Source organism: Cyrtonyx montezumae, unplaced genomic scaffold (genome assembly GCF_038088225.1).
Source record: "Cyrtonyx montezumae isolate F1298 unplaced genomic scaffold, pur_monq_1.0 scaffold_6, whole genome shotgun sequence".
Taxonomy (NCBI): domain Eukaryota; kingdom Metazoa; phylum Chordata; class Aves; order Galliformes; family Odontophoridae; genus Cyrtonyx; species Cyrtonyx montezumae.
In genome coordinates, this window is record NW_027072067.1 from 5,401,560 (window position 1) to 5,429,466 (window position 27,907).

At 34.6% G+C, this 27,907-nt stretch overlaps 1 protein-coding gene across 1 annotated transcript in view; it reads left to right on the plus strand.

Annotated features, from left to right (window-relative positions):
- Window positions 1-27,907, plus strand: part of ERC2 (ELKS/RAB6-interacting/CAST family member 2) — a 413,335-nt gene that overhangs the window by 258,220 nt on the left and 127,208 nt on the right. The window contains exon 16 of the mRNA XM_065749769.1: window positions 23,353-23,500. Within this exon, the coding sequence (XP_065605841.1) occupies window positions 23,353-23,500 (148 nt within the window). The remainder of the gene's footprint in view (window positions 1-23,352; window positions 23,501-27,907) is intronic.

Here is a 27,907-nt window from a genome sequence, read left to right on the forward strand (position 1 = left end):
ATTTTTGCTCTGTACTTCAGTTTCCTACCATTATAAGTCATTTTATATGTTTATTGTACATGTCAAATTATTCAAACTGTTATTCCTAGATTGTTTTATGTAAGATTTATTTTTTCAATTAACAAATACAGATTCAGTGAGCCTGCTTCTGTGTGGACCAGAGTTGACACCCTGTGGCTAACTAGATTAAATCACAGATGAGTATGTAATAGGGATATCCAATGGGATATCTCTCTTTATCTATTACTTTAATACAGTAGTCTCACAGCTGAACCATGTACTAACAGTAGGACAAATTTCTGCACTCTTTTTCTCCAGAGTATATGTAAAAATAGTGTAATAATATATTGAATAACGACAGAATTTTATGGCTATTTTTCCCTGTTGTGATTCAATACCTTTTAACCACTTGTATGCTAAAATAAGAGCTGGTGGACAGGTGCACAAAAGCATTATGTGATATGTGGTGGAAGTCTTTTAAACCATCATAAAACCAATGTTCTCTTCATTGATCAATCCAGACATTCAGTTACAAAATCTTTAAATCGTTTTTTCATGTTGTGGTCAAGATACAGTATTGCTGTGTCATTTATTCTATATTGCAATGTTTGTCTTCGCATAAAATGCAACTTCAAAACAGCAATAAATTCAGAGTAGCACCACTGAAAGTAGAGATTTTACTAAACTGAGAGAGTAAGGTATACTTTAGTGCTTTAATATCTTCAAAGCAGTGACAAAAAGGTGGCGTTATAATGACATCCAATTGCCTTTCTCCACAGATTTAAGGCATCATATAAAAACATAAAGCCTTGTCATTATTTTGTTTTCATTACACAGCTGTCCACTAATGGCTTAAAAAAGAATCTCTGTAAGCACTACGTTGTTATTTATTTATTTATTTATTTAAAATGATTTAAGGAAACTCCATAAGTGAAGCCAAGGGATAGAGAAAACCACAGGATCACTTCACCATTCATGAAGTCAGACAGAAATTTTGCCAGTGCAGTTAATGTGTTCATCAAATAGTCACGAATAGGAAATCATACCCTCTTCAGGCACTCACATAAAAAGATGTTTTTATAGCATAGCCTCAAGAACTGTTTCACATCAAGAAGAGCACTTTCTTTCTGCACAAGGGAACAATTATTGCTTTTTTTCTTTCCCTCACCAGTGCTCCTCTTTCCTGCCTCTCCCCGCCACACACTCACACTTCCATAGGGAAGACTCTTGCAGCAGGCTCAATGCTGCCCAGCACAAAGGACGTGTAAGAAGGAATCTTTCAAGCAGGCAGGTGCCAAGCCATTTAAGACTTCGTAGATCAAATGTAATGCTTTGAGTCTCACCCAGAAATTGGCAGACAGCCAACACAGGTCATGGAGTACTGGTGTTAAGTTCTCTGTCTAAAATATATGACTTACTAAATGGATTTCTGCCCTTTGCATTAGCTCAGATTTCCCCTTCAATCAGCCCCAAAGTTGCTTCATGTTGAGCATGTTGCAGAAATTATCCCAAGAGGAAGCTTTGGACTAAATTATTACCAATTTTTTCACCTTGTATGGTTGTAGTCATCCCAGTGTATTTGTTATACAAATCAGAACAGAATTATGCTATCAGCCATTGATATGTGTTCTATTTTGAATCCCCTTTTTTTTATCACTGTGCTAACTAGCAACCTTCCTCTCTTCCTTTAGAAACTTGCATCTCAGCTGTTTCACTCTGTGATGCTATGTGACTGTCCATAAAGAAAAATTACTTGATGCAGTAAAGCTTCCATAAATACAGTTTTTTAATTATTATTTAAAGGAATAATAAAAAAATGTATTTTCTTGGATTGAGAGTGGTTTTTCTTCATTGTATATTTTGGAAATTGCTATATGAGTCTTTTGTTCTTCTCATGTTTGCATGGGTAATTCACTACATCAGAATTTGAGGTAAATTTAAATTAACATTGTCCATTTGATATTTCACCTCTCACTGTACCCTGTAAGACTGGGTAGAAAGCAGCTCCCATGTAGTGCTCCAGAGATCCCTGCCAGCCCCCAGACTATCCTCCCACTTTAAAGCTCTGTCACTTCAAATTTATGCAACCTATGCTGCTTTCACTGTACTGAAGACTTTTTGTATGGTTTTGAGGGAGAACAGGTCTGCTTCATGAGCTTCCCACTCTATCTCCCTTTAACCTCTCAAATCTCTTTGCCTAGTTTCAGGTTTCATTACAAATGCTTTGACCAGCTCAACTTGTAACCACTTCTAGACTTGTGGATTCCAGTTATTATATTCACTTGGGAATAAGATCTTGATGTGCTATAAATTTACTTTTCCTTTACAAGAAACAGAGTGTAGTTCTTTGGAAGTTAATCTATTGTCCCCATTTGTCTGATAACCTTTGTGTGTTTTTTCTTTAAGTGAGTGAAAGCATATTTCAATGTTCTTGTAACAAAGTATGTATTTTAGTATCAGAAACCAAAGTACAGAGATTTACTGTATTTTAATATATTCCTATAGGCAAGGAATTCTAAGACATAGCTCTCAGAAAGTTTTAGAGAAAGGATAACCCATTTAAGCAAAACACAATGCGAATTCTATTTTCAGCTAATTTTTCATTGCTTTACAATAGGAAAATGTATTTCTTTTCTCTTTAAGTGTGTTACTTTTCATAATCCTCCATAAAACTTGAAAGTGTCAGCCATTTAGATAATTGAAAACATATAATAAACTTTAGACTTACATAGATGTTAGTCAACTACTGAGTGCATTTAAAGACAAAAGAATTTATAGCAAAAATGTTTTTATCCCAAGTCATTTTTGGTTCTAATTGTGCTAAAAAAAAAGATTTTTACAGTTAGTGGAGTTAAAATATTCTCTTCTGTTTAGTCTTTCATCTTCAGTTTTGAGAAGATGAACTACCATGTTTATCATTCTTATTTTGACCTTAACCTTTTTTTAATGAAAGAGACTTAAAATGTCCCAGCTGGCAAATCTCCCACTGTTGTGAAGAAAGAAGAAGAAAGAAAACTTTGAGTGGTTCTTCCTGTGCAGTAGCTGTAGCAGGATGACTGAAAACTAAAAACGTATTGAAGTCAGTAATACTATTCATTGAAGATGAAGTTTGAGAGATGACTTGCTCCAGTTTGTTATCAAACCTATGAAGAAACTGTGCAGAGAAAAATAACATCAGAAAACATAAGTAGTTGTGCAAAAACATTAAAGCTTTCCATGATTTATTTTAAAATTTATTTTGCATCAGAAAATATGAGCTTGACCACCTTTGATGTGAGGTACTTTAACTGAGTGCATGGTTTATATGCCAGAACAATAAGTTTGAATGAGAATGGTCCCTGTGATTTTCATGGAATTGTACAAAATATCTGAGGATCCTGCCTTATGTAAACTTTAGTACCTTGTATATAAAAGCACCCTTGCATTACAGGTGAGAATTGGCTCTGAAAATATAAGTATATTCTCATATAAGTAGAAAAAGGGCATCACTTCATCAAAGGCAGCACATTCTAATTTGGTAAAAAAATTTGCAATACAGTATTGTTTTTTTTTTAACCAGTTAATATGATGGTATGTTTACATGCATTATGCTTACTTATGATTTATGCTTACTTGTATTTATGTGCAAAGATGAGTTATATTTATCTTACAATCTATATCAGGTGTCTGTACTGTATGTTGTCTGAAAGAGTGCCTCTAAATGGTGAGCACCTTGCTCCAGATTGCTTCTAGACTGATCTGGGAGCCAGCGTAAAGCTACACAGATGTCAGTAGTATTTGGTCAGGGATGAAGATAAGAAATAATTCAGTATGTTGGGTCTTATTCTTGTGAAGAACATAATGTTATTCTGACTTTGGTTTATATGCTTTTACTTTCTGACAGTTGCTTTAATTACTGAAGACAAGTGTAAAACACTTCTCTTTGGAACATAAGTAGATGTACACTGTAGTGTACTAGTAAGGTTTAGAAAAATGAGGTTTTGGAATGCGCTATAGGATTTCCTCACATAGGAGATCTTGATATCTACTTATCTGTAGTTACACACACTACAAACATATAGAATCTAAGTACACTGCTGATTATTATATGCTGAAATAGATTATCTACATAAAAATAATCTTCTCTTGACTCCGTAAATAAAATTACCGCAGCGTTATAGTGAAGGTTACTGCTAGATAGCACAGTAGAATGCTTTTGAAAGCTATACCTAATAAACTTAGAAAATGTATAACTTTGTGCATTAATGTTTCATCCTGATGCAATGTAAAGTTTACTCAATTTACCCTGGATCCCTGAGCAGTTCCATTGGATTTTGTGCGATGTTGGTTTTTCAGCTGCTTGGAACTAAAGTCTCAGCTCTTGTGACTTTCACTCAAAACCTAAATATAGCAAAAATGTCACAATGCTTTCTTTTAATAGAAGTACTGTAATTTATATGACATACTAGAATTTATGTACAGTCATGTCAGTGTCATGGGGGGAGCCATGACTTCTGCCGGTCTTGTAGTATTAGCTTGCAAAACCTATTTTAACCTGCTGTAGGACTGTAACAGAGGTTCAAACAGCTCCAGGTAGGAGACTTTTACCAAAATTATTTTATTCAAGGCTTGAAACTTAACTAGTTTACTATTCTTATTAAATTATTAAAATGTTAATGCAGTGAGATTGACAAATCTGTCCACTATGAGTGATAAGAAATAATCACGGATTAACTTGAAATATTCCAAAAACAATTCTACTTTATAAAAAGGACATTGAATAGCGTTCTTTCCAAACCCAACGTATTCCAAATGAGAGAAAAATATGTGGAAGCAATATAATGATCAAAAAGCAATATACTTGAAAGCTACCAATGTCTTGTCAACATAATAGATTTTCTCAAACATTGTTAAAGTAATATAGCTTATTCAAGCATGAAAAGTTTATTATATATCACCATCTATTTTTGCTCCTTGTGATGCTATTATGCATACAGGATAGATAATGGTAAAACAATATTTAGAAGTTTGATGGTGGTGGCATTATGTAAGAGTCACTTTTCAACACAGTTATAGTGTTTCAATTTACAAATTTTACATGCTAAAAAAAATCAAAAAACAACAGTCTAAGCAAGCTGCAAACTTTTAAAGACTTTAAATCTGCCAAATTATAGCCACTTATTTTTGCCTGACATATTTTCAGCTTAGACCCACATAGGGCCTGCCAAACTTGTTTCTTTTCATTACCTGTTCTATGTCTGGCTCGAAGTTTAGATTTTAGAAAATGGAAAAAAGCTGTTTGTGAAATCACAAGGCTCTTGAGCTCTTAGTTTCCTCTTAGTATCAACGTTTATTTATTTAGGTTTGGGCTGGGTTTCAAAAGATTGAAATTGGAAACAGAGAAGGTGACTCTGAATACCATTTATCTGTATGTAAGCGAACATTCAATGTACATTTAATTTAAAAAATTGCTGTTTCCTACAAGAGGGAGATATTTTTCACATTGTTAAAACATTTTTAGAGGTCACTAGGTGGTCATGTCACCAGCAGGGAGTTTTTGTTTGGCAGGCTGCATTAGCAGTTAGTAACAAATGCCTCCCATGATTCTGTGTTCAAAAGGAGTTGCTTTGCAAGTAACAAATACTTACAACCTGAGAACTGAAGTATAAAAAGTACTGACAGGGGAAAATGTTTGGAAATGTAGAACAGCATCTTTAGTGGCCAAATTGGAGTGTTTAGGGAGTTGAAGATTACATATCTACATTATACTTCAGCTTAGAGTTTACAGAAGCAATAATACTTTCACTACTGCAGTTGTGAGTCTCATCATTTCAAGTTAGTGAAGAAGTGTAAATTTGTAGCTTCCAGACATCCTTAGTTTGGGTTGTAACTAAAGTTTTCAGTGTATTTTTTGTCAGGTCTATCGTACTTCTTTTAATTTTTGTTTTCTGTTGCAGTGTTTGTATATTTCATAAATGCCCATAAATATTTTTACTTAATTTTACATGGAGTTGGAATATTATAAGAGGAAATAAAACTGAATAACACCAAACACATTTGGCCAGATATACACAGTGTGAGAAAGGAACCCACGTCTGACTGTTTTTAATCTCAGAACATTTTTTCTTTACTACTTGAGATATAGTCTCTGAATATTTGCTATTGAAAATACGAAGGTCAATTTCGTGTTTGCAAAGTGAAAATATTGTGGCTTGGACTGAAAGCACCAGTTTGTTACATATGTAATAGTTTCTGTTTATAAACAGAAATGATTATTAGCTGTAACAGTGACCTCTTCCTCTAACTTTAGAGTTCACATTTTCCTTATGAATATACTAGTTATTCTAATAGAATTCTAGTTATAATATATAATTAGGCCCATGTCATCCCACTATGCATAAGAAAAAGATGGGGAAGGACTCTAGGAGAAGATGCCCTTTATGATGCTAATGTGAAGCAACTCATCTTTTTTCACACTGCACTGATTTGCACCTAAACTCCCACTCAGACATCCATTACATTCCACTGCCAGTATCTCCACAGTCTGTAAGTTTTGTGTAGTCAGATGCATAGAATAACTGCATTGTTAGAAAGAGCGTATTTTTCACTTAAACTATATGTGTCCAGAGTGAGGCCTCCTTTGTAGGTGAGAGTTTGTGTTGGACATATAGCCTGTCCAATTTTGTTTCAAATGAGGTATACTTTCTCTAGTGAGTCTTTGAGGGATAGACAAAGCCAGAACCAGGATGAACTAGACTCATGAGTCTTTCTCTTTGACACCTCAAAAGATTTTGTTTCTTCAAACAGAACTTTGCACTTCCCTATGGGAGACTCTTTTCAATGAACTGCCCTGAAGGTGTGAGAACCAAGAATAGCTCTGAACTAAAGCAGAGAGAGGTGTGTGTAATCTCATCAACTCACCTTTATACTTAACTTCTATATGAAAGAATCCCTAGAATATAAGGTAGAAGAGAGCTGCTGTGCCCTCTGATCCTATGACCTTGTAAAAACCAGGCCTCCAATCTGGATGAGTTGAAGAATAATGTGCACCAGCTGTACAGTCTAGATGTATCACTGGGAACCAAGTCTTTGACAAAAAAAGGCGTTTGGAAAGACACATTAGTCCAATTAATACCACATGGTGACCTTATGAGGACTCCTTGGGGTCCCTTTTTGGAATTAGACCTGGACCGTATCTAGCAGCTGGATTTTGTTTACACTTGAGGGTTGCTGTGGTTTGGTTTGCTATACATTTGTCTGTCTGTGTTGAATAGGAAAAGATCAGGCCTGGAATTCTCAATATATCTATTTTATTATATTCACATTCTGTTAATTTTTCCGAGATTCCTGGCAGGAGCAATGTGAAACTTAATCTTTACCTCAAGCTCTGGTGAACTAGGTTGGCTCGTTATTACTATGGTTAGGACTAGAGAAGGTGGCAGAAGATCATTACCTCAGGCCTGTAAGCCACTGTAACATCAAGCAACGAGCAAAGGACTTCTGTTTCTCATGTGTAAGTTCTATCTGTTTGCCCTAAGGCCTGCCAGCAAGCTCCCTTATTTCCTGTGTTATTATGGGCATTCTGCTTGGTTGACCTTGTCTGACTCTTGAGAGCTATAGTTATGTTTATCTTCATTATCATATAATCATGGACTACCTAGAAGTTCTGACCTTATTTGGGGTAATGGCACAATCTATAGCTAATGAGATTTACTTAAAATATTTTTGTTACTATGATTTCCTAAAAGTGGTCTTAGTGGATGGGAATAAGCAGTATTTGCGAGGTCTAAGAGTTTCACAACCATTTGTAGAATTCCCACCATTTTAGTTTCTGTGCAAAGTGGTACTGCATTGGATGACTTTGTTTTTATTTATTTAGTAGGTTAAAGGAGTTACAGCTCTTTTAAAAACACAAAGGTTTGTATTATCGCATGTAGAGTAAGAAATAATTTGTTATTTGGTGTTTTCCGGTTTCTGTGTTTAAGAACAGAGTCTGAGTAGTTCACCATCAAGTTCACTAAAAATTGATCTATGAGGTGGTAAGTGTTGGTTAAGGATATTTCTTCTTTAGGTAGCTGACATACATTTGTTCTCCCTGTCCTGTAGCAGCTAAGGTTTCACTGCTGGAATAAATTATTTTAGTGTTAGATCCATCTTTAGAAAATGAAAGCTGCAGCTTTTTAGCCAGAAAATTTTATCAACACCTTTGACATATCACCAGTAAGGTGCCGTAATCATTTTTAGAAATCCTTTCTTTGCTGACTTGGAAAAAGTCTTCATTGCTGAGACCGTTCTGTCACTTGAGAAACCAAGGTCTCTCTCAAAATGAGCGCAATAATGAATGCAAGCCTATGCCTTGCTGAAAGGAGGTTGGGGCACAGTTGGGGTTTTGTCTATCTCAAGTCAGAGGATTGTTCACTTTTAGGTACAGTGTTGGATTCTGGGTACTGTTCTCAGCTGACACTGATGGGGCTTTGATGTACTCAGTTGACTGTACTATGACTACCTGATGTTTAGTTACCAGGTAATGACATAAAATTAGTGATGAGGTGTACAAAGTAGACTCCTCAGATGCAATCTGCCAGGTAGGTTTTATGTTTGTTCAGCCTGTGTATCTGTGTATGGGCTGTCTGGAACTGGAGATGTGGCACTGGAGATTCTGGGGTGCATGGGGCAGAGATTCAGGCTAGTGTCATGGCTTCCAGGCTTAGCAGCAGTGCTGGTACAGCTGCAGGATGCAGAATTGGTGGAATTGCATGAGTGTGGCAGCAGTACACACTGATAAGGGAGGTAGGCAGTAACAGCCCAGGGCTGTGAATGGGTGGAATGTCAGGGTGGATCACTCAATAAGGCATTATTTTTGAAGAGACTTTTGGCTACAAAAAGGTTAACATACATTGCAATAGGACATAAAGGCTCCAAAGCATTACTATTCGTTTAGTATTCTAAATCTCACAAAAATTCACAGGCTAAAAGCATTGGATCTTGTTATAACTTGTAGTAGTTATTCTACCTGTTTAAAAAAAATAAAAAATGTCAATTAGTAGTTCCTCTTTTTATTATAAAGTGCATGTGTCCCCTACACTGTATGAACTGTGAGGTAGAACAAATAATTTTCCCTTTATATTATAAATGTTTGAGACAGTGACTTCTTAGAAAACATAAGAAATTATTTATTTAGGAGATATTGTCAGCATATGCGAATTTAAATTCCCATGCACTACACTTTACTTTTTGCTTATGTAGTCAGCACTGATATGTTACGTTCCTTGTTTTTCAGCTCTCTTGCTTCAAGCTAGTCTGCTTCCTGTAAATGTGAACTGAATATGTCAGCCTTTATAAACATCATATGTACTCTGTTCCTCCCAAACAATTGGAGCTGTTAGTAATTGTTCATTACAAAGTAACTTCCACTAATGTTCAGAAGCATGGAAATAATTTGAGGATAAATATACTTTGTTCTTTTTTACTTAAATAGTACGAATCTCTGCCTTAAGGATAAGCTTAAGTCAACCTTAAGTATGGAATCATGAGCAGTATTCAGTTTTAAACATGAGCAGACCAGCCAAAACAATCATGTATTTTCCAGGTTTTTACTGCTCGATGTAGTTTTAATGTTTTCAGTGTAGTGATTCCTAGCTTTAAATGTTATGTATTTATTTATTTATTTTAATGAAAAACATAGATTCATATTGTTAAATTAAGGTTTTTGGTAGTTATTACAATAATAGCAAATATGGCTTTGTCTTTTTGGAAAAAGGATATTGGATAACTTTTTAGCACCTGACGGACCTGAAGTTTTGGATGTGTTTGAAAAAATAAATAACATTTTATTCTCTGAGTCTTCTAACACCTCATTGTCAAGCTTTTGCATTTTTTCTTTTTTGTACTTGTGGAAATGATATTCTAATCAGCTGATGTAGATCTTTTACACTTGAAATAATTTCTGAAATCATTCAAATCTTTGTTTTTTTTTTTAAGATTGTCCTCTTTTGTCCTCTTTCTTTTGTCCTGAATAGTACTTTCAACATCATAGCTATCTGCAGAGTTCATTTGTGCTGATTAGCCACTACATTTGCACAGTACCAAAGAAGAATCCTAGAGCTCTTTTTGTGTGCAGTCATGATTTTTTTGTGTGTGTGTGCAAACACTGATTTGGTTAGTTCTGGGTTCAAAGATGTGCCAGTGTGCTATTATCTCCTATCACCTGCACAGAATCATTGTAGAAGTTAACAGTGTTTGTTTCATTTCTCATAGCAATCATGAATGAATCTAATAGCATTCCTCCTTCTAATGCCAGTTCATCGTGAAATGGACTATTACCTGTATGAGTCACGAGGCCACCCAGATAGCAATTTAAGAGAATATTTTCCATAGCAACTAGTTAGGATCTTTCTGTCACGATTCTTTCCAGATGTGCTGTTGATTCAGGTAATACTTAAAATCCTATTTAGAAATCTCTTATTTTACTGTTGTCTTGGAGTATAGAGCTCCTCCAGGGTTATGGTAAATGTACAGTTTTATACATAGTTGAAAAAAATAGATCAACTACGGGTTTACAGAGTCCTCAGAATGTGTTGAGAATTTGATTCCAAGCAAACTTTTGGTGTTTAAATTCATTGGCTATTATTTTCAAAAAGCATTATTGTTTTACTTATAGTCCATGCATTAAGCTTTGGAAGTTATAGTTTTTGACCATGCCATAGTCAATATGAAAACCTTTGTTAATTTAGATGTTCTGATAAACATACCTCTTGTCAAATTATCACTAGATCATATGAATTTTCTATCTGAACTGAACACTTTCCACTTTTCAGTGTTGAAATATATCAGCGAGGAATGTCTGCTTTGAATAAGAAAACTGAAAGTTGAAAATATTTAGATTCTGTGTGATGCTCTTAATGTTGTGATACCAAATCCTAATCCTTTCGTAGTTTTTGCTGACTTTTTAGGAGAGTTCTTAGAATGAATAAGATTATAAAAATCTCTTTACCCAGTGTTATGGAAAAGAGCAGCATACTTTTCTAATATACGGACATTGAAAACTAATGTCTAGATAATATTTTGAAGTTTTATGTTTCAAAGTATTAATGATTTGTCGATGGCTTTTCAGATCACTTCTTTATTTCCCAAAGCCCTACCTTCAAATAAACTTTGCACACTTAGCTCACCATATTTTGTTTCGAACAGAAAAGTCATCTGTATCCTCCCAGTTAATGAGATGCAGAGAGTAGTGGGTCATTCAGCCTTGGCAAATCTCACAGCTATATTGAGGTAGGAGGGAAACATTTTTGACTCCTGTAGTCTTCTGTAGTCTTCTGGAATATAAAATCAGAAATCAGAAAGATGCTACATTCTTCAGTAGGGAGAAAAGATGTGAAAATATATACGAACCACTGTATTCAGTCCCAATCCTCCACTGTCGCTTTTAAGATCACATTTGTACATTCATTGCCAGCATATATGTTTCTAACTGATGTGTAAAATCAGCTGTGTGCCATCTGTATGGATCTTGGATCTCATGGTTGATGGAGACGTGACTGAATGACTTCAGCCAGAAGTGACTGACAGTCTAATGTCTTGTGACAGAGCTACAGCTTGGAGATAATTTTAGCTCAGGTCAGTTCTTTTTTTTTTTGAACAAAAGGTAATTAAGATTTGGAGTTGGGAGGTGGAGTGAAGGTAGCTTTGTAATATATAAGAATAACAAAAAGAACTGGGAATGTGTCATCAGAAAATTATTTATGTTTTGCTTTCTGTATAATATCAGAAATCATATATGTATAACTCTTATATCTGCAAAAGAGCTCCTTTTTCAGCTAACCCAATGACTGAATGCCAACAAATTCTATTCCCACTGATATCTCAGAAGTACTTTTTGTCTCCAGTTACTCTATCATGCTGCTGTCTGTAGTGCAATTTCTTTCCTTGCCTCATGTTACAAGCTTAGCAGCTTCTTCAGAAAAGATCTAGTATCCCCCTCTCCCAGAAGATTCTCCTCAATCATGTATTTTTGATGCAACTCTGAGTACCCAAATATAATAGAAACCTTCTGACATACACCTAGGTGACCTTGGGAACGATCTAAGGAAAGTTAAGCAGTTAATACAAGATTTGGTAAGAAAGGAGAAGCAGATTCATTTACCTGCACAACTAATATACTATTAATATATATTCTGTTAGTACCATATATATAGTATTTTACTCCTATTACTGACTGTAATAATTTAAAAAAAATATAATGAAACAGCTTCTCAGTAACTGATTATAGTTGTATGGATTAAATCACTTTGTTGTACGGTTACGAAGTAGATTTGAACTAAATCTTAGCTCAAAAGCAGACTCATTTTTCACCTCCAGTAGAACTCCTTCAGTTTGGAAGACTGTTTAAAATATTATTCAGATTAATTCAGAACTTCATCCATTAGTTCTGTTAGTCTAGTATAACATATAAGAAGTTAACTTTTTAAATCAAACCTAAGCAAGCTAAGTTCTGTAATGGAAAATATTCAACTGCAGCAATTCTATCGTATTGACATCCATCTTGATGGGCAGTATATCTTCTCTCTGATACTGTTCACTGAGGTATCTTATGTCACTTGCATCTGTTTTGAGAAAGTCAGTATGAACTGTCTTCACTGAAAGTCAATAGAAATCAGCTTGTATCCTTAGTCTGAAACAAATTTTGAAATAGTTAACCCACCAAAGAAGATCAGTGGCAAATATCTTTATGCAAAGTTGAATCATATGGTCTTCACACTCCTGGCAATGCTTATGAATTGCTCCATTAGCACGGAAGTTGTATAATTAAGTAGCATCATGTGGTCTCCTATCTCTTTTGTTCTTTTAAGATGCTAATTAGAGAAATATTTGTGTGCTGTTATATAATTCCTTCACTTCTTCCTTCAACAATATGTCGGGCTGGTTCTGTGCTTTCATAGTATTTACTGATACTTTTGTAGTTTAAAGTTACTATTCTAATATGCTATACTTCAATCTTCCAGTATTTTGTTAAATTTTTTTTTCACTGAATTAAAATCCTAGAACATTTAAATAACTATTCTCTTACAAAGGGATTTTTAGGCCTTTAGATTTTATGCTCTTAAGGGAATGATGTATTGTTAGGTTGCAAGTAAGTAGTTGAATGCTTAATTATCTTAGTTACCTTTTTTAAATGTTTGACTACCAAATTGTTTATGATCACAACAATTAGTGGTATTACTGTAATACTGGGTGTTTTGTTGCTTGATCAGAAATGCAAATTCAATGCTTTCCATTATGATGAATCATAAAGAAAAATAGCAAAAAGTAATACATTCCAGCATGTTCATAATAGTAATGATTTTGTCTCCACAGGTCTATATTAAAAGGATTAAAATATTAAATTTCAGCCTGGTGGAGCAAGGATAGGTTTCAAAATTCTCCAGAGTTTGTTACTGTAAGGCTAGCATACAGAACTGTATTCTGAGATACGTTTATGGCTAGAGAAAATTATACAACATCTATTTGAATAATCTTTGACAGTATTTTTTCATGTGAGCATTTAAACTAGTCCCTCAATCAGTTATCAAAAACAAATTATGCACTGCCATGAGAGTGTATTTTGTTGATCTTACACATTCAATTTTCTTTCTTTTTACTTTAAATTTCCTTCTAATACACTATAAATTCTAAGTCCATTATTATCAATTTCTGTATGTCATTTCAAAATGGAAATAGTTATTCCCTCTATGATTTACTTCAAATTTTAATGTGCTCTTGATTCAGTTTTATGAATTTTCTTATATATTATTCAAAGGGAAGCGTGTGACATTATGGAAATGGGAATGAGGAGCTTAAGTCAGTTTTCAAAATCAGAGGAATCTTTTACTTCAAGTTCCAATAGGAAGTACTGGAATTTCTTTAAATTTGAGGAAGGATCATTTTGTTGACAGAATGCCCCACTTCTTATTTAACATAACCAAAACTTCATTTCTGATAAATGCCTATTCAGCATATTTTCTTAATTCAAAATTAAGAACAGATTACACTTAACAGAAGGTGTTTTTGTTTTTTTTTAATTTCTCCACCTCAATTTTGTCTTTGGGACTGAAATATTTAAAATTCTTTGTAATTCCATTAATACAGTAGTAACTTTTAATAATATTTTCCAAGCTTAACTATTTGTTAGTTCTAAAACATTACTGAAGTCTATATTCTAGAGATCAAACCATTCATCCTGCAAAGTACTTTTATCTTTGTCTTCTATAAACACAAAAACCGCTGTTGAAGGATGAGAAGGCTGACAATGACAGATTACCTGTAGTTTTGTCTTCCTGTTTAAGTTATGTGGATCCTCTGTACTGCTGTAACACAAACCTTTGCATCCAGATGCCATTGTTCATGTTTTCAGTAGTCCCTACTTCTCCACTGTATTGCAGTATGGCATAAAATAAGCAGACTTATTTTAACAACGTTTTGCTATTTTAACAGTGTTTTGCTTCATTCCTATGGAGAATTATATTAACCCAAGTGAACAGTAGGAGACAATTCTAGTAAAGAGCTGCAAAACCCAGAAATATTTGTCATCATTAAACTTTTTCTGCTGTATTTTAGATTCTGTGAATTCCCCTTTTTCCCTGTCTATATTTCTCATGTAGTCTGAGCTGTGTTATATCTCCTCATGTGTGACCAGTACTGTCTGTTTGAATGAAACAACAGCACAGTGGTTTCATATGATCTATGAAACCAAATGTAATTGGTTTCACCAGTGTGCCTCTTTTCTGAGTGGGTGTTTTACTTATCTGTCATTTCCACAACATAAATCATCAAGACTTCAGAAGTTCAATGTTATGGGGCTTGAAAAAGTTCAGAGAATTCAAAGGGCAGTTGAGTGCCTGCCTCTTACTGGAAAATTAGTATCGAAAGATGGGCATGAAGTTCCTTCTTTGCCTTTAAAATTGCTCTAAATATACACCTTTATAGATTATTTTTGTTTGCCTAATAGAAAAACATACACATGTTAGCAATTGCTGATAAGAAGAAGAAAATGAATTTAAAATTTTCAATCTGAAGATAAAGCAGTTACTGAGAGATGTAGTGATGGGAGTGGTAATGCAAATAATAAAACATGAGGGAGGAAAACTGGTGGAGGAAAGGGGAAAAATTAATAAGAATGTTTCATTTTCAGTAAATTATTTTGCAATTATTTGAAATCAAGTCATTTCTTTTCCTTCTTTCCATTTACTCTGAGATTTCGCATTAAGGAGAGCACATACATCCTTATTCTTGATTCTTGCCTAATGAAGATATGCATCCAATGTCTGTAAGGTTTAGGGATAGAGAGTGTCCAGTGTCTTACACCTCACACCTGCCTCCAGGAGAAGGCTCAATGAGATGGCAAATTCAAGGTCTGGTAGTCAGATAACTTGAGAATAAGTGCTTTATGGGTTGGACTGGGGAACTAAGTATGTAAGAGTAGAACCCCTGATTTCTATCCCATAGTTAAAGGAGCAGTCCTCTGCTGCTTGCTGTGTTTGAACTGGAACATCTAGTCCTCTCTTGCCACTGGCACAATCTGAAATGCTATTTCATGGTGGTTTTCCTTCTGAAAATGTTTCAAAAGGAATTGCTCTTTAAAGAGAGAGTGCAATAGTTGTTCATTCAAAAGAGTAAAATTATGAATTATGCCTTTTGCAAAGTGTATTCTGATATGAAATTATATGTCAGAAATCTGATTACTGGAAAATGGCCTAAGACCGACAGTCTCTGAATTTAAATATGTCACACAACTCTTTTATTGAACATGCAGATTTTAAATCTTGTGCTTGTGGCTAGTATGTTCTGTTTCTAAAGAATGTGCTTTGAAATACTAATAATATTCTGAAGTTTATTTTCTAAGATGCATGCACATCCATAACAGATTAACAGCATATTTTAACTGACCATTTATTTGCTTTAGGAGTGACAGAGAGAAGCTGTTTCAAACAGGATCTCTCATCACCGTCTATCTCTAGTCACCTCCTACTGAACCTAAGGTTGAATACTGGGGGTCATGAGGGAAAGAAAACAATAATTAAAGGGAAAAAGTTGATTGAGCTGTTTTTTTTCTCCTTCAGTATGATTAGCATGAGAGAAGCTGTCCAAGTACTCTTCTGTGTATCATTTGTTCAAACATTTCTGACTTGATGTAACTTTAACAGTGACTTTTTAAGTTGCATTTCTGTATTTTTGAAGTTCAATTTAAGTAGAGAAGGCAGTAAAAGTTCTTGTTAGAAGATCTTGTTCTTATAAATCCAGGAATTCTGTCAGATTACAATTGGACAGTTCCTAAGAACTCACTCCACCTCCCAAAAAGTTGTCACAATTTCCTTTATTATAGCTCAGACTATTATTCTTAGACTAACAGAGGTGGGGAGTAAAGCAGGAGTGTTTACAGAATTCACTTCTAAATTGACTGTGATAAGTGGCAATGCAATGTATTATGATTAGAGGTTTCTGGGAGACCCTTTAAGAAAGTTAACTTCAAGAAAACTCTCAAAAGAAAGCATTTATCTTAGTGGCCATCCTTCAGTGTTTTATACTACCGAGAATTTTTTTGTGGGTGGTTAGAACCATTTTTTGTGTTTTATTAGCTATATCTTGAATACCTCCTACAAGCTGAATGACAGTTTAGGGTTATTAAATCTTTTCTTAGTGCATTCTTTTATCCATAGTTAATCTGGGCTAAATATATGCTGCTGAACAACCTTTTTTTTCCCTCAGTTGTTGCCCATATTTGTTAAAGAAATTATTCCATTTGACATTTGTTTAGGCTGCACTTTGATAAAATACTGTATACAATATACTTTTTCAGTTTGGCATTCAACAGAGTCTTTCATGGATTTATTTCTTCTTGTGTTATCTTATCTTCTCTTATAGCATGCTAAGGCTTCCTTTTCATATTAAGTAATTTTTTTCACTCCTACACAGATGCTTTCACAACTGCATACTCTGTATTGCTAGAGATCTATGAGATTGAAGTTTTCAGGTGTTTGATTACATTTATGTTGAGTTGATTTGTTATCATCTGCTTCCTCCAGCTCTATATATGTTAATTCGAATTAGACTTTCACATGCCTAGCAGTCATTTTAAAAAAAGTTTTATATTATTTTAAATTTTTATTTATCAAAAAGCTTTGACTTGTATCAGATTAATAGTTGGTAAAGCCTCTATCTTTATATGCAGTCACTGAGGAATTGCCCATGAAGTTATTCTTATTTGTAACTGGTAATTTTCATAAAAACTTGATCATTCTGATGTTTTGTATTGTTCTTAAAATAGATGCAGAAAATTAAATGTAAAAGGTCTGTCTTTCTCGTCATAGAAAAGCTAGCAGGTATATGGTGTAATCAGGAAAAACATGGGCATTATCTCAAGGGAGTACATCTTAATTGATACACAGAATGAATCAGCTTAAGCCATTGAACTGTTGAATAATCAGGTTACCGGGCTAAGATAAACAATATCTGAATTGTTTCTAACTTTCGTCGAACTTTCCCCATCAATTTCTTACAGTACTATTAATAATTGCCTGCCATTATCACTTGATGTTGGCTCTCGTTCTGCATGATGTGGACATGGAAAAAATATTCTATTTCTCCTTAAAATAGCATTTTATGTTGTCTTTATCATGTCAATAGCTCATAGACTATTTATTGTAGTTCTCTCAATGGTGTCAGTTGTTTCTGACTGGTTTTGCTGCTGTCCCCTGAATAGTCATCACCCTTTTCTTGAAGAATGGTATCCAGATTCAGTATTTCAACTGAGATTCTCCTGAAGTCACTCAGATCAAAAGACTCATTTCTGTCTTGCAGTCTGTTTCTGTTTATACTTTCCGGTATAATGTTTGCCTTTTTCACAACAGATCATTAATAAGGAGTTCCTCCTTAGTTCTGCGTACTGCTTCTTTGGTTTGTCATGACCTTTTAATTCTTGTCTTCATGGTGCTTCAAGGTCCTCCCAACCTCAAATCTCACTGAAGTTCAATAGGAAAATTTTCTAGTCCATATCCATGTAGCTGAAGAGAAGATCAGAGTGGAATTGCAGATAGTTTGGGGTGGATTCCTGCTTGCTTGAGCTCTTGACTATTGGGAAAGGACTGTACCTTTCCTCTTTACTTTTATGTTTTAGAATGAAGTGACATGACATATGTTAACACATTTGTGCAACTTTCTTGGTACTTCTCACTGGAATCTTTAGTACACTAAGCCCAGCTCTACTCTGCTGCAAATGTGACCATCAAGAGACTCTTATATTCACGTTTTGTGAAGGTGATTAGCTTGTGTTTGCTATAAAGTAGAACGTAATCTGGCTTTGCCAGCTGAGAAGTTTCATTGCTAGAGTTTAGCTTTTCTAGGGAGGAATTCTCACTTTCCCTCTTGCTGTGAACACCCAATTATAGGGGAGCATATTTAGATGAGGAATCCTGGTGACGGTTTTATGTAAGTCAAAAGATAATGCACAGATTGCTTGTCAATGTGGAACAAATGCTGTTTCATTTAACATGTGTTTTGTTAAACTTAGAGTTTGCCTAATTTTACCACGCTCAGTTGGAGTGTTTTTTCTTGGTGTTAAAAGTACTACCCTGGTATTTGTAAAACAGATTAGTTTGCCAAAAGAAAGATGGAAAACTATGAATAGCAAAAAGGATTACTCTTTATAAATATTACTGTTAAAGTATGTCATTTAATTCTGTGCTTTAATAAATTATTTTAAAATGTATTTTATTACCATAATTTATTAAACAATAAGGAGACATTTTGGCTGGAAATAGTGATAACATCTCTAGTACTGTATTTGGGTAGTCATCTTTTTCCCTGACACACTAGATAATTAGGTATTATAAATTATGCTTACACTCTTAAACATGCTAGCTGGAGAGTATAACAGATTGCATGTTGTTTTTGGTGCCAGTTCAGCCCCTGATTTTCAAAAATCCTGGCACAGAAATGAACGGTGATTTTCAGTTTCTAGCAGTAAAATGGAAGTGTATTACTCACCTGAGAGATATAGGTGAAGACCTTGCCACCTGTTTGTATGTCTGAGTGAAGTTTACTTCATGATTGTTAGTGATAATGACATCATTACCAGCTGTTTTGCTGGCATCTTAGACTTTTACCTAGAGGTCAGGTAATCACATGTTTCTTGCAAAAATGGTATTGATTTTTAGCAGAATCACTGGGTAGATAAAGTAAATTTCTTCTGTCCATCAGATATTTTTCTTCCATAGGGAATTTCAAGGATAAGAAAAGGTAACACAGTTGCTTCCACAGCCATGGATAGACCAGTTTGTAGTATGTGATAAAAGAGAGATGACAGTGTAGAGCTTCAGGTCTGTCCACACAGGGTGCTGCTTAAGTGCTCGCGTCTCTTGATTTTTTTGATCCTAGTGAGGCACTGAATTTTTTAAACCTATATCTTCCTTTGAGAAACTACACCTTTAGTGCTATTCAAGGCCACACAGAAGTAAAAGAGGCTGCTTTGGTTTATTCAGATGTTCTCTCAGAACCTGTACCCCTATTTTGCATATTAATACTACAAAGCACTGTCTTTCTTCTGTATTTAAGTTAATTACTGAGGATGTAGACAGCCTTGTAGCCTATCTATTGGTAGAGCATAACAGTTTGGTACTACTTTGCTGAACTCTTGTTAACACTGATGGCTGGTTAAATGCCACTGGTTTATATATTTGAGGTTATTACTGTTCAAATTATCCATGTTAATAGACACAGATAATGTGCCAACATGCTCCAGGAGAATGTCTGTACAGACAGGTGCAGACAGATGCAAGCTCCCTCTGCCTGTGCTCTGAGCAGGCTGTATGTGAGCCAGTCCAAGTCTGGAAACCATCAGCCTCTTGTGTGGCACTATGCCCAAGCTAAAATGTCTCTTCTCATAGATAAACGAGGCTTTACAGCTTCTGCACTGAAGCTGGCCACATTCAGAAGGCTTCAAAAACACAGCCCATGTGTTTGCATTCACCTGCCCATCTGTGTGGATGTATTCATTGTTCCACATGGCAGTACAAATCCCCATCCTTGTGTTCTTATGCAGTCTTCACTAAATGTCTAGATTTAAGACCTCCCAGCTTCACTTACATTTGTTATAAAAATTAAAAAGCACATTGACCAACAGTACAAAATATTGGTAGCTGATTAAACTGTCTGTACATGCTGGGGGTTGTATTCAGATGTTTGTCTGTCTAAATAGTGCGTTATAGAGCCATATGACAGCAGCTACTTCACAAGATTGTAAACTGTTATTTTTCTGGAAGTATTTAGAATGAGCCAGTATTTCTTGGAATTAACTCTTTGCTTGCAACTACGCAATGTTTTACAAATAGCTGTGTACCAAATGGAATTGTCCTGTCAACCACACAGTGTTTGAAAAAAAGTAATGGTTAGGTTTCAACAAAATACTGTCTTACAAAAATATTATAATAACTTCTGATTGTCTTTTATAACTCCCCAGTGACTTCAGCTGAGAAAGAGCAAATCTTGTGTCCTTTAGGGTTGCAGAATTACAAGTGCAGATTTTTCCAAGTGAATTGCCTGCTCTTCTCCCCTCTGAATGATTTTCCAATCTGCTTCTTTGAAGTGGGGCTAGTGTGTCAAAAGTGTTGCAAACTGTCAATATAAAAAAGATGGATTTGGGTGAATCTCATTATCAGGTTTGTGTTTTCAAAGCCAGTTTTTAAATGCTGTAAACTTTGAAGAGGTGAAAATTCAGTACACCTTCATTTAAATTCAAGTATTTTTTAGAAATTTTATTCCCCGTATGACATTTGACAGCTAGACTAAAATTTGTTTTATGCAATCAAATAACATTATGTATCACTGGAAACCATGTTAATGGCAAGAATTTACCATGAAATGAGCCTATTAAAATTAATACATAGAATTACCCTAAGCATGACTGAAAAACCTTGAATTTCTGAGTTGTTTACTTATTTTCATCCCGAGTGAGTTGGATTTGTGATGCTCACATCCTTATGCATCTTCAGATACTAAACAGGTATATATTTAAATTGATAGTTAATTATAATTATCATTTGGAATAAACCAATTTATATTTTACTGTTTGCTCTAGGGTGCCTACTGCCTACTTTACAGCAATGATTGAATACCATGAATGAAAGATTGGACCTAATCCAACTTGTTTTAATTGCAGACAGAGAAAATCTTTGTTTTGTATACCAGAGAACAGAGCTTATTTTTTTTTTAATTTCTTTAACATACTTTTAAAGGAGAGAAAAAAACAAACTTGTTTTGTGTAAGTTTAAAAAAAGAGAGGAAACCTAATCTATGCAAACCTCGAGACACTGTCAGAACTTCTGAATCATCATTAAGTGCGATTTTAATACACACTGCTATCAGATAAATGTAGAGGAACTAACCTAACCTTATTTGATGCAGAAGAGTATTTTATGTAATAAAGTGATCTACTGTTTCTTTAGCTTTAAAGTCACAGAATTCCTGCTGCCAACCCTTTCTTTCTGAAATGTTCCATTATCAACACCACCACTCCCAGAAGAACCTGCCTTGTGAGGCTGAGCACATTTCTAAAACAGAAAGACAGAAACTTGCATACAATGGGTATCATAGAGAACAAAATATATCGAATTTGTGTTACATTTTTCTTTCCATTTAAAACAGATGCTAAGAAGAGAGTGTATTTAGATTTTCTGTGGTGCATAAATTCCCTACCTTCTGCAGTATGAGAGAAATGACTGCATAAAGTAGCACGTCGGCTTCTTTCAGTGCATTAAGAAGTTTTAAGATTTTAATGAAAGCTTTATGGAATCAACAGCTTATTTGAGCACAAAACAGGAAAAATGTTGGTATGAATTACCATGCAGGATCCATTATGCATTATTTTGAGGTCTATAGAAAGCAAAATACCTAAATCTTGTTTCAGATTAACTCTATAGATATGTGACTCCTTAATGTATTTTTTTTCTTAATATCTGCTATTACAAATAAGATCTTTTTATTTAAATTAAGACTGCTGGAGACTTATGGCAGACTCTTTTAAACATCCTTTAACCATGATTAGAGTAAAGAAGACAGAATAATAAATGAGACTATTTAAGTGTATGGATAAAATGCAACTGTTTATCTAGAATTGATCCATGTCTCATAACTTCGAGAGTAAAATAAATGCATTGTTTTCCTTTGAATCCATCAGAAATATTGTCCTTTAAATATTTACATTAATACATTAGGAATTTTGAAATAAAAGTTAAATAGCTTTCTTGACATTATTACTGGCAAGCAGAAGGACTGCAAGAATTCCAAACTTCTAGCTCACCTTGGATGTATGAAGTTCATGAGCCATATTCTTACATTTATTAGTAGTTGGAGCCTAAGGTTAATTTATGGCTCATTTATCCATGTTTATTTTTTAATGATTGATCTTATGAAGTTCTCAAAAAAGACATAAGCCATATCGTATTCTAAAACCTATTAAGTATTATGTACTCTTTCTCGACTGCTAAGTCACAGTCTGTCATCAAATGCAATGCAGAAAGTGAACATTTCATTTATTTAAGAGAACAAGGGACAGATTATGGCATTACCAACATGAGTATTTTAAATAAGATTTGTGCTTCCAAATTGTAAAAAATTACATTTGTCATGTGTCCTCACAAACTACAGTGTGACCCTCCTGGCTTCTATGGAATTCTATACATCTCTGAGTGTTGTAGGTTTACATTTACTTTCTGTAGATTGAGAGGGTCGGAATTCCCAAGGAGAGGATTCCTAATGGACTATTTGATCAAGGATCTGTTTTTCTAGATGTTCTTTTTTTGCCCTAGAATTACAGTTTCATGGTGACACAATTACTAGCAATACATTCATAGGAAAACACGTATGTAAAAGTGTGGAAGATACTCAGAGATTTTTGTCTTGAGGCCTACATGTTCCCAAGTAAACACGGCAACCTAAGTTTTATATCACTTTGCTTTTATGATTCAGTCTTTACAATTGGAATAGTTCATTACAGATTTATATAGGATATTCTAGAATTTGCGTAAGTAGATTTAAAAAAAAAGCAACAAATACCAAAGTTCTTTAAGATCAGAGCAATGCAAATAATAATTATTAGATGTCATGTTAGAATAAAAAAGAGATACATGTTTCAAGAAATAGTTAAATAATGAAAAATGAATAAAGGTAACTTCCTTTTTGCTGATAATTTATTTCATTATTGGATTGTACTTAACAATATTAACTATTTAAGGAGTTTTAAGAAATTATTTTATTATTCTCTTGTGGTTAAAAGAAGTTTTCTGTGTAGTATTTTCATTCTGTTTTATGGTGAATATAACAATTTTTCTTTTATTTTACCAGACAGGAAGCATTGCTTGCTGCAATTAGCGAAAAAGATGCAAACATTGCCTTGCTTGAACTGTCTGCTTCAAAGAAAAAGAAGACACAAGAGGAAGTAATGGCTCTTAAAAGAGAGAAGGACAGATTAGTACATCAGTTAAAACAACAGGTGGGGAGACATTCATTTTCACACTTACATGATAACTGAGAATTGACGTTATTTTCCTTTGTGTTATTTTATTCTAACATTGTACTGAAAGTCCTCAAACCAGGACCAATATGTAACAGCAGTTGTGATAAGCAGGAGATGTTAAACGTAAATGTTTCTGTATTGCTTCTCTTTGGTTGCTAAGTGTTTTGCTGTAAGCTTGATAGGCTCATATTACAAGAGTTGCTCCAAAAGTAATACCTCCTATTTTATTATATCAGCCCCCTATTTCAGAAGCAGGTGTTGGTGGGATGGTAGTGGAGGACGAACCTTTTCATCAATGTTCTGTTACATTTTGTTACTGTGGGGCATATGACAGTGTAAGGGAAGTCTGACAAAAGAGCATTTGACATGGAAGTGGGTATGAAGCAAAGGGGTGTCATTGAATTCCTCCATGCAGAGAAAATGGCACCCCCTGACATTCATAGTTGCTTGCTGAATGTTGATGGAGACAAAACTGTGTATGTGAGCACAGTGAGGTGGTGGGTGTAGCTTTTCAGTGTAGCTGACAATGGGTCACCTCCACTTGTACAGGTGTTTGCAAGTGCAGCATGCAGGCTCTCGTTCCGACTTGAAAAAATACAAAATGGTGGTACCTATGTTGAAAAAAAACATTTTGTAGCTCTGAAATGGCTCTTTTAAATGGTGTTATTGTGCTCTTTGTTGTAGTTTCTATGGAAATAGATAGGAGACAGGACTTTTGTGTCAACTTACATAGATGCTGCTATTACACTTCTGTTTTCCCTCCTTATATGGCTTCCCACTGACTTCATTATGTGCAACAGAAGAAAAGAGATGCTCTTCACAGTCAAGGAAGATCTATCCACTATACCAACACTTTCTAACCTTTTTGCTGTTCAGTATTTTGCTTATCTGTTGTTAAAGAATTGTTGTGGGTTTGCTTTTCAGAAGGCTTCAGGCTTTCTATGATGTTATCTGGAAATCATGATTATCCTTAAAATTCTCTGATGAGTAAAAATCATCCTGTCTTCAACATTCTAGGTCATTAGAGATTTGAATTAAAAAAATGTTGTTGCAAAATCTGGACACAATCAAATTTAATTTGTGTTCTGCTTTATTAATGAGGAAAGTAACTACAATAGACACAGGACATATGCCCCTTATCTGTCCAGTTAAGATGTTTTAAATTGCACGCTACGCAGTGTCTACTTCCTCTGTTTTTTTGGAAGGTAATGCTCATTCCTAGTAGGGATACATTAGGAAAAGCAGTAGGACAAAGGATGTTCAGATAATCTATGCAGTAAAGATATTTGCCATGCGTAATTTGTGTTGCTATTTCTCTTTTAGAATACGTGAAAAATATGAGCAAGATGTTTATAGATCATCTCTGAATTGTTCTGAAGTGCTGTTGTTTTCCTTTGTGTGACATTACTGAATTCTTTGCTTGATGAGCATGAGCAAAATCATTCTGGTTTCCTTAGTCTCTCAAATTAACCTTTCAGCAATGTGCCACTTTACAACCGAGCACAACACATTAACAGTGTTTAGGACATACTGTATGGTCAATGTTACTATTATTTATTCTGAATTATACATTACATAATATAGAACTTCATGGATTCAGTAACAGAAAGTTAGGAGAAAACCCTCCCTGCTATGCTCAAATCCCAATAGCTCTTCATCATGGATGTACTAGTTGGAGCTTATATTCACATGTCTCTAAAAGTAGGAAACAACCCCTGAGCATGAATTTATCAGCCCCTCAAGGTTCTTCATTACACATATTCCAGCCAAGTATCTGTGTTTCAGCCATGATGCACTTATGTCTTGGGTCAGTCACATATCCAGGAGAGTTTTCATAATTTTAGCAGAAAATGTTATCTTTCAAAAAACTTCATTACTGAAGAGCAGATGAGTTTATCCCTTTGTAATGTTCCAAGATATCTGTTGTGGATATTTAAAAAAATGTTCATGAGGTATGTGAGAAGACTGTGTTTTTTCTTTTATTTTTATTTATTTGCTTTTTTATTTTTTTTTTTTTTTAACCTTCAAAATATTACTGAAATGTGCTCAAAGCTTTCAGAACTTTGTTTGGACAGAATATAAGAATGGCAGAAGGGAATTGCTAGAGAGGCATCGTGTGTGATAACTTCAGCTAGAATTGCAACCAAATACTTCAAATACCTCCATTATTTATAGTGATAAAGATCTTCAGTAATGCTATTTAACTAGATTAAATTAATGCCAAAATAATCTCTTTTATCTCAGACACTGAAAAAAAAGAAAAAAGAAAAAAAAAAGAAAAAGAGAGGCACCAGGAATAAGAATGTAGTTTAAATAGGTCACCACTTCATTACACTTTAGAATTATCTGATTGTAGGAGTTGTAGAGATCATTCATACATCTTTAGTCCCTGTGGAGAGAAGTGCTGTTAAGCCCCCCTGCTTTCACATGACTTGTAAGTGCTACTCGTCCTTGCTATGAATGTCCTGTGGGGAAAAATGACAGATTTCACGCTGTGTGATATCTCTACTTCTCAGTTTCTTTGAGATACCATTTCCTAATCTATTTCTGATTTTTTATCAAAAAGCTAGAACTTCAGTGGGTGACCAATTGCAGCATTTTTTCTGCTCTGATTTTCTGTCTTTTTAGTTCAAGCAGACTGTGATAAGAAGTTTGATATCATTTCTAACTCTTTTCACTGAAAAATAGAAAGAATAATCTTAAAAATGAAATATGTTGCCTCTGTAGGGGAATGAGAACATGAGTTGTTTATTTTAAGCATGAAACTACAGGTATATATGTTTGTAAGACCAAAATATTACTATGTTGATAAATTGAGCAGTCTTCTCATAGGTTGTGGCCGCATGAGTTTAAGAATGACTTGTTATTTCTAGGCTGGAAGAAATGCACTGGCATTATGGCTTATTTTTACAGTTTTCATCAGAATATGTTTTGATTACGTAGGAAAGCTATTTGTATCACACTGAACCCACCTGTAAATTTGCTGCTAATAATACCGACCTCTGTGATGCCAACACCTTTGTATAAAATGAGCATATTTAATTGCAGTGATTTAAGTACAATTTAGCAGCTGCAATCTTTCACTAAAGTATCTCTTAGTGTTTTAAATGTATGGAAAGCGTAGTAATACACTCCTAGCAAAACAGAGCCACTGGACTTGTTTTCTTTCACAAACCGAAGACTGCTTTTGGAGAGCCACAGAACTTTTTAGTAGGTTTAGAATACCTCTCAGTAATACAGTATTAAACAAGATCACCACACGGGCTTGGCTGAGTGATTACACAGTGTTTATAATCACTCTGTCCAAAATTCCTTTGGAGAATACTGAGGCAGCTATTTTTAGAGAAATGTGTATAGTGATGCAATCCTTCATGAAATAATTAGCTTAAAGCCCGTTTTTAGAACATCTCATGAGATTTTAGTAGGAGCATAATACACTGCTGTATTACTGATTCATTCTGAAGTTGGATAGTGCAAGGAAATTTCCCAGTTGCCTCTTTTCACTTTTGGGATGTAAAGCCAAAAATATAAGTGGGGTTTGCCAAAATGCAAGGTCTTCTAACTCCTTGAAAGCATTTTATTTTTCTTCCCAAAACATGAAATTAGAAACCAGTCCAGCATTTTCAAGACTGCAGGTGTACAGAATAATCTGGCCAGAGGCAAATTTGGTGTTTGGCAGTGTTCTCCAGTCTACTAGTTCACTGCTCTATTTTTCATCACATGAGCATATTGCTAATGAAACAAAAACGGTGAGAAACAATCAAGGAATTCAAAAAATCTGTTTAACCACAGTTACTCAACAAATTCTTCCTGTATGCATGCAATACATTGGAGTATTTTGGACTAATTAACAGAAATTTCCAAGAAAGCTTTCAAGAGCAAAGGAGAGAAATGGAATTGAAGGCAGCATGTTACATGACATATATTGTTCTAGTTAAAAACTTTAGGAATAGTGCTAATGTGATATTGTGGTGGTGACATCAAGCACTTAGGAATGATGAAAGTTGTATTTTCCCATTTAGATAAATTGGTCCATATTCCAACATACCATCACTGTGTTCAAATTTTAATTTATCTGTTTTTATTGCATACTAGTAGAAGAATTGTAGTAATTTCGATTTAGGCTAGATTTTTGTGTAAGATATAAACATTAAAAGGAAAGAGCTGGATTTGCCCAGTGAGGAGTGGGAGTGAGTGGAGTTCCCTTCTCTGGAGATATTCAAGAACTTGTTGCCTGGATGTTTTCCTGTGTGATCTGCCACGGGGAACCTGCAAGGGGGTTATACTAGATGATCCCTAGAGGTCCCTTCCAACCCCTATGACTCTGTGATCCTATAAAACTGCAAACATTACAACGAAATGCACTTTTCTGACATTTAGATG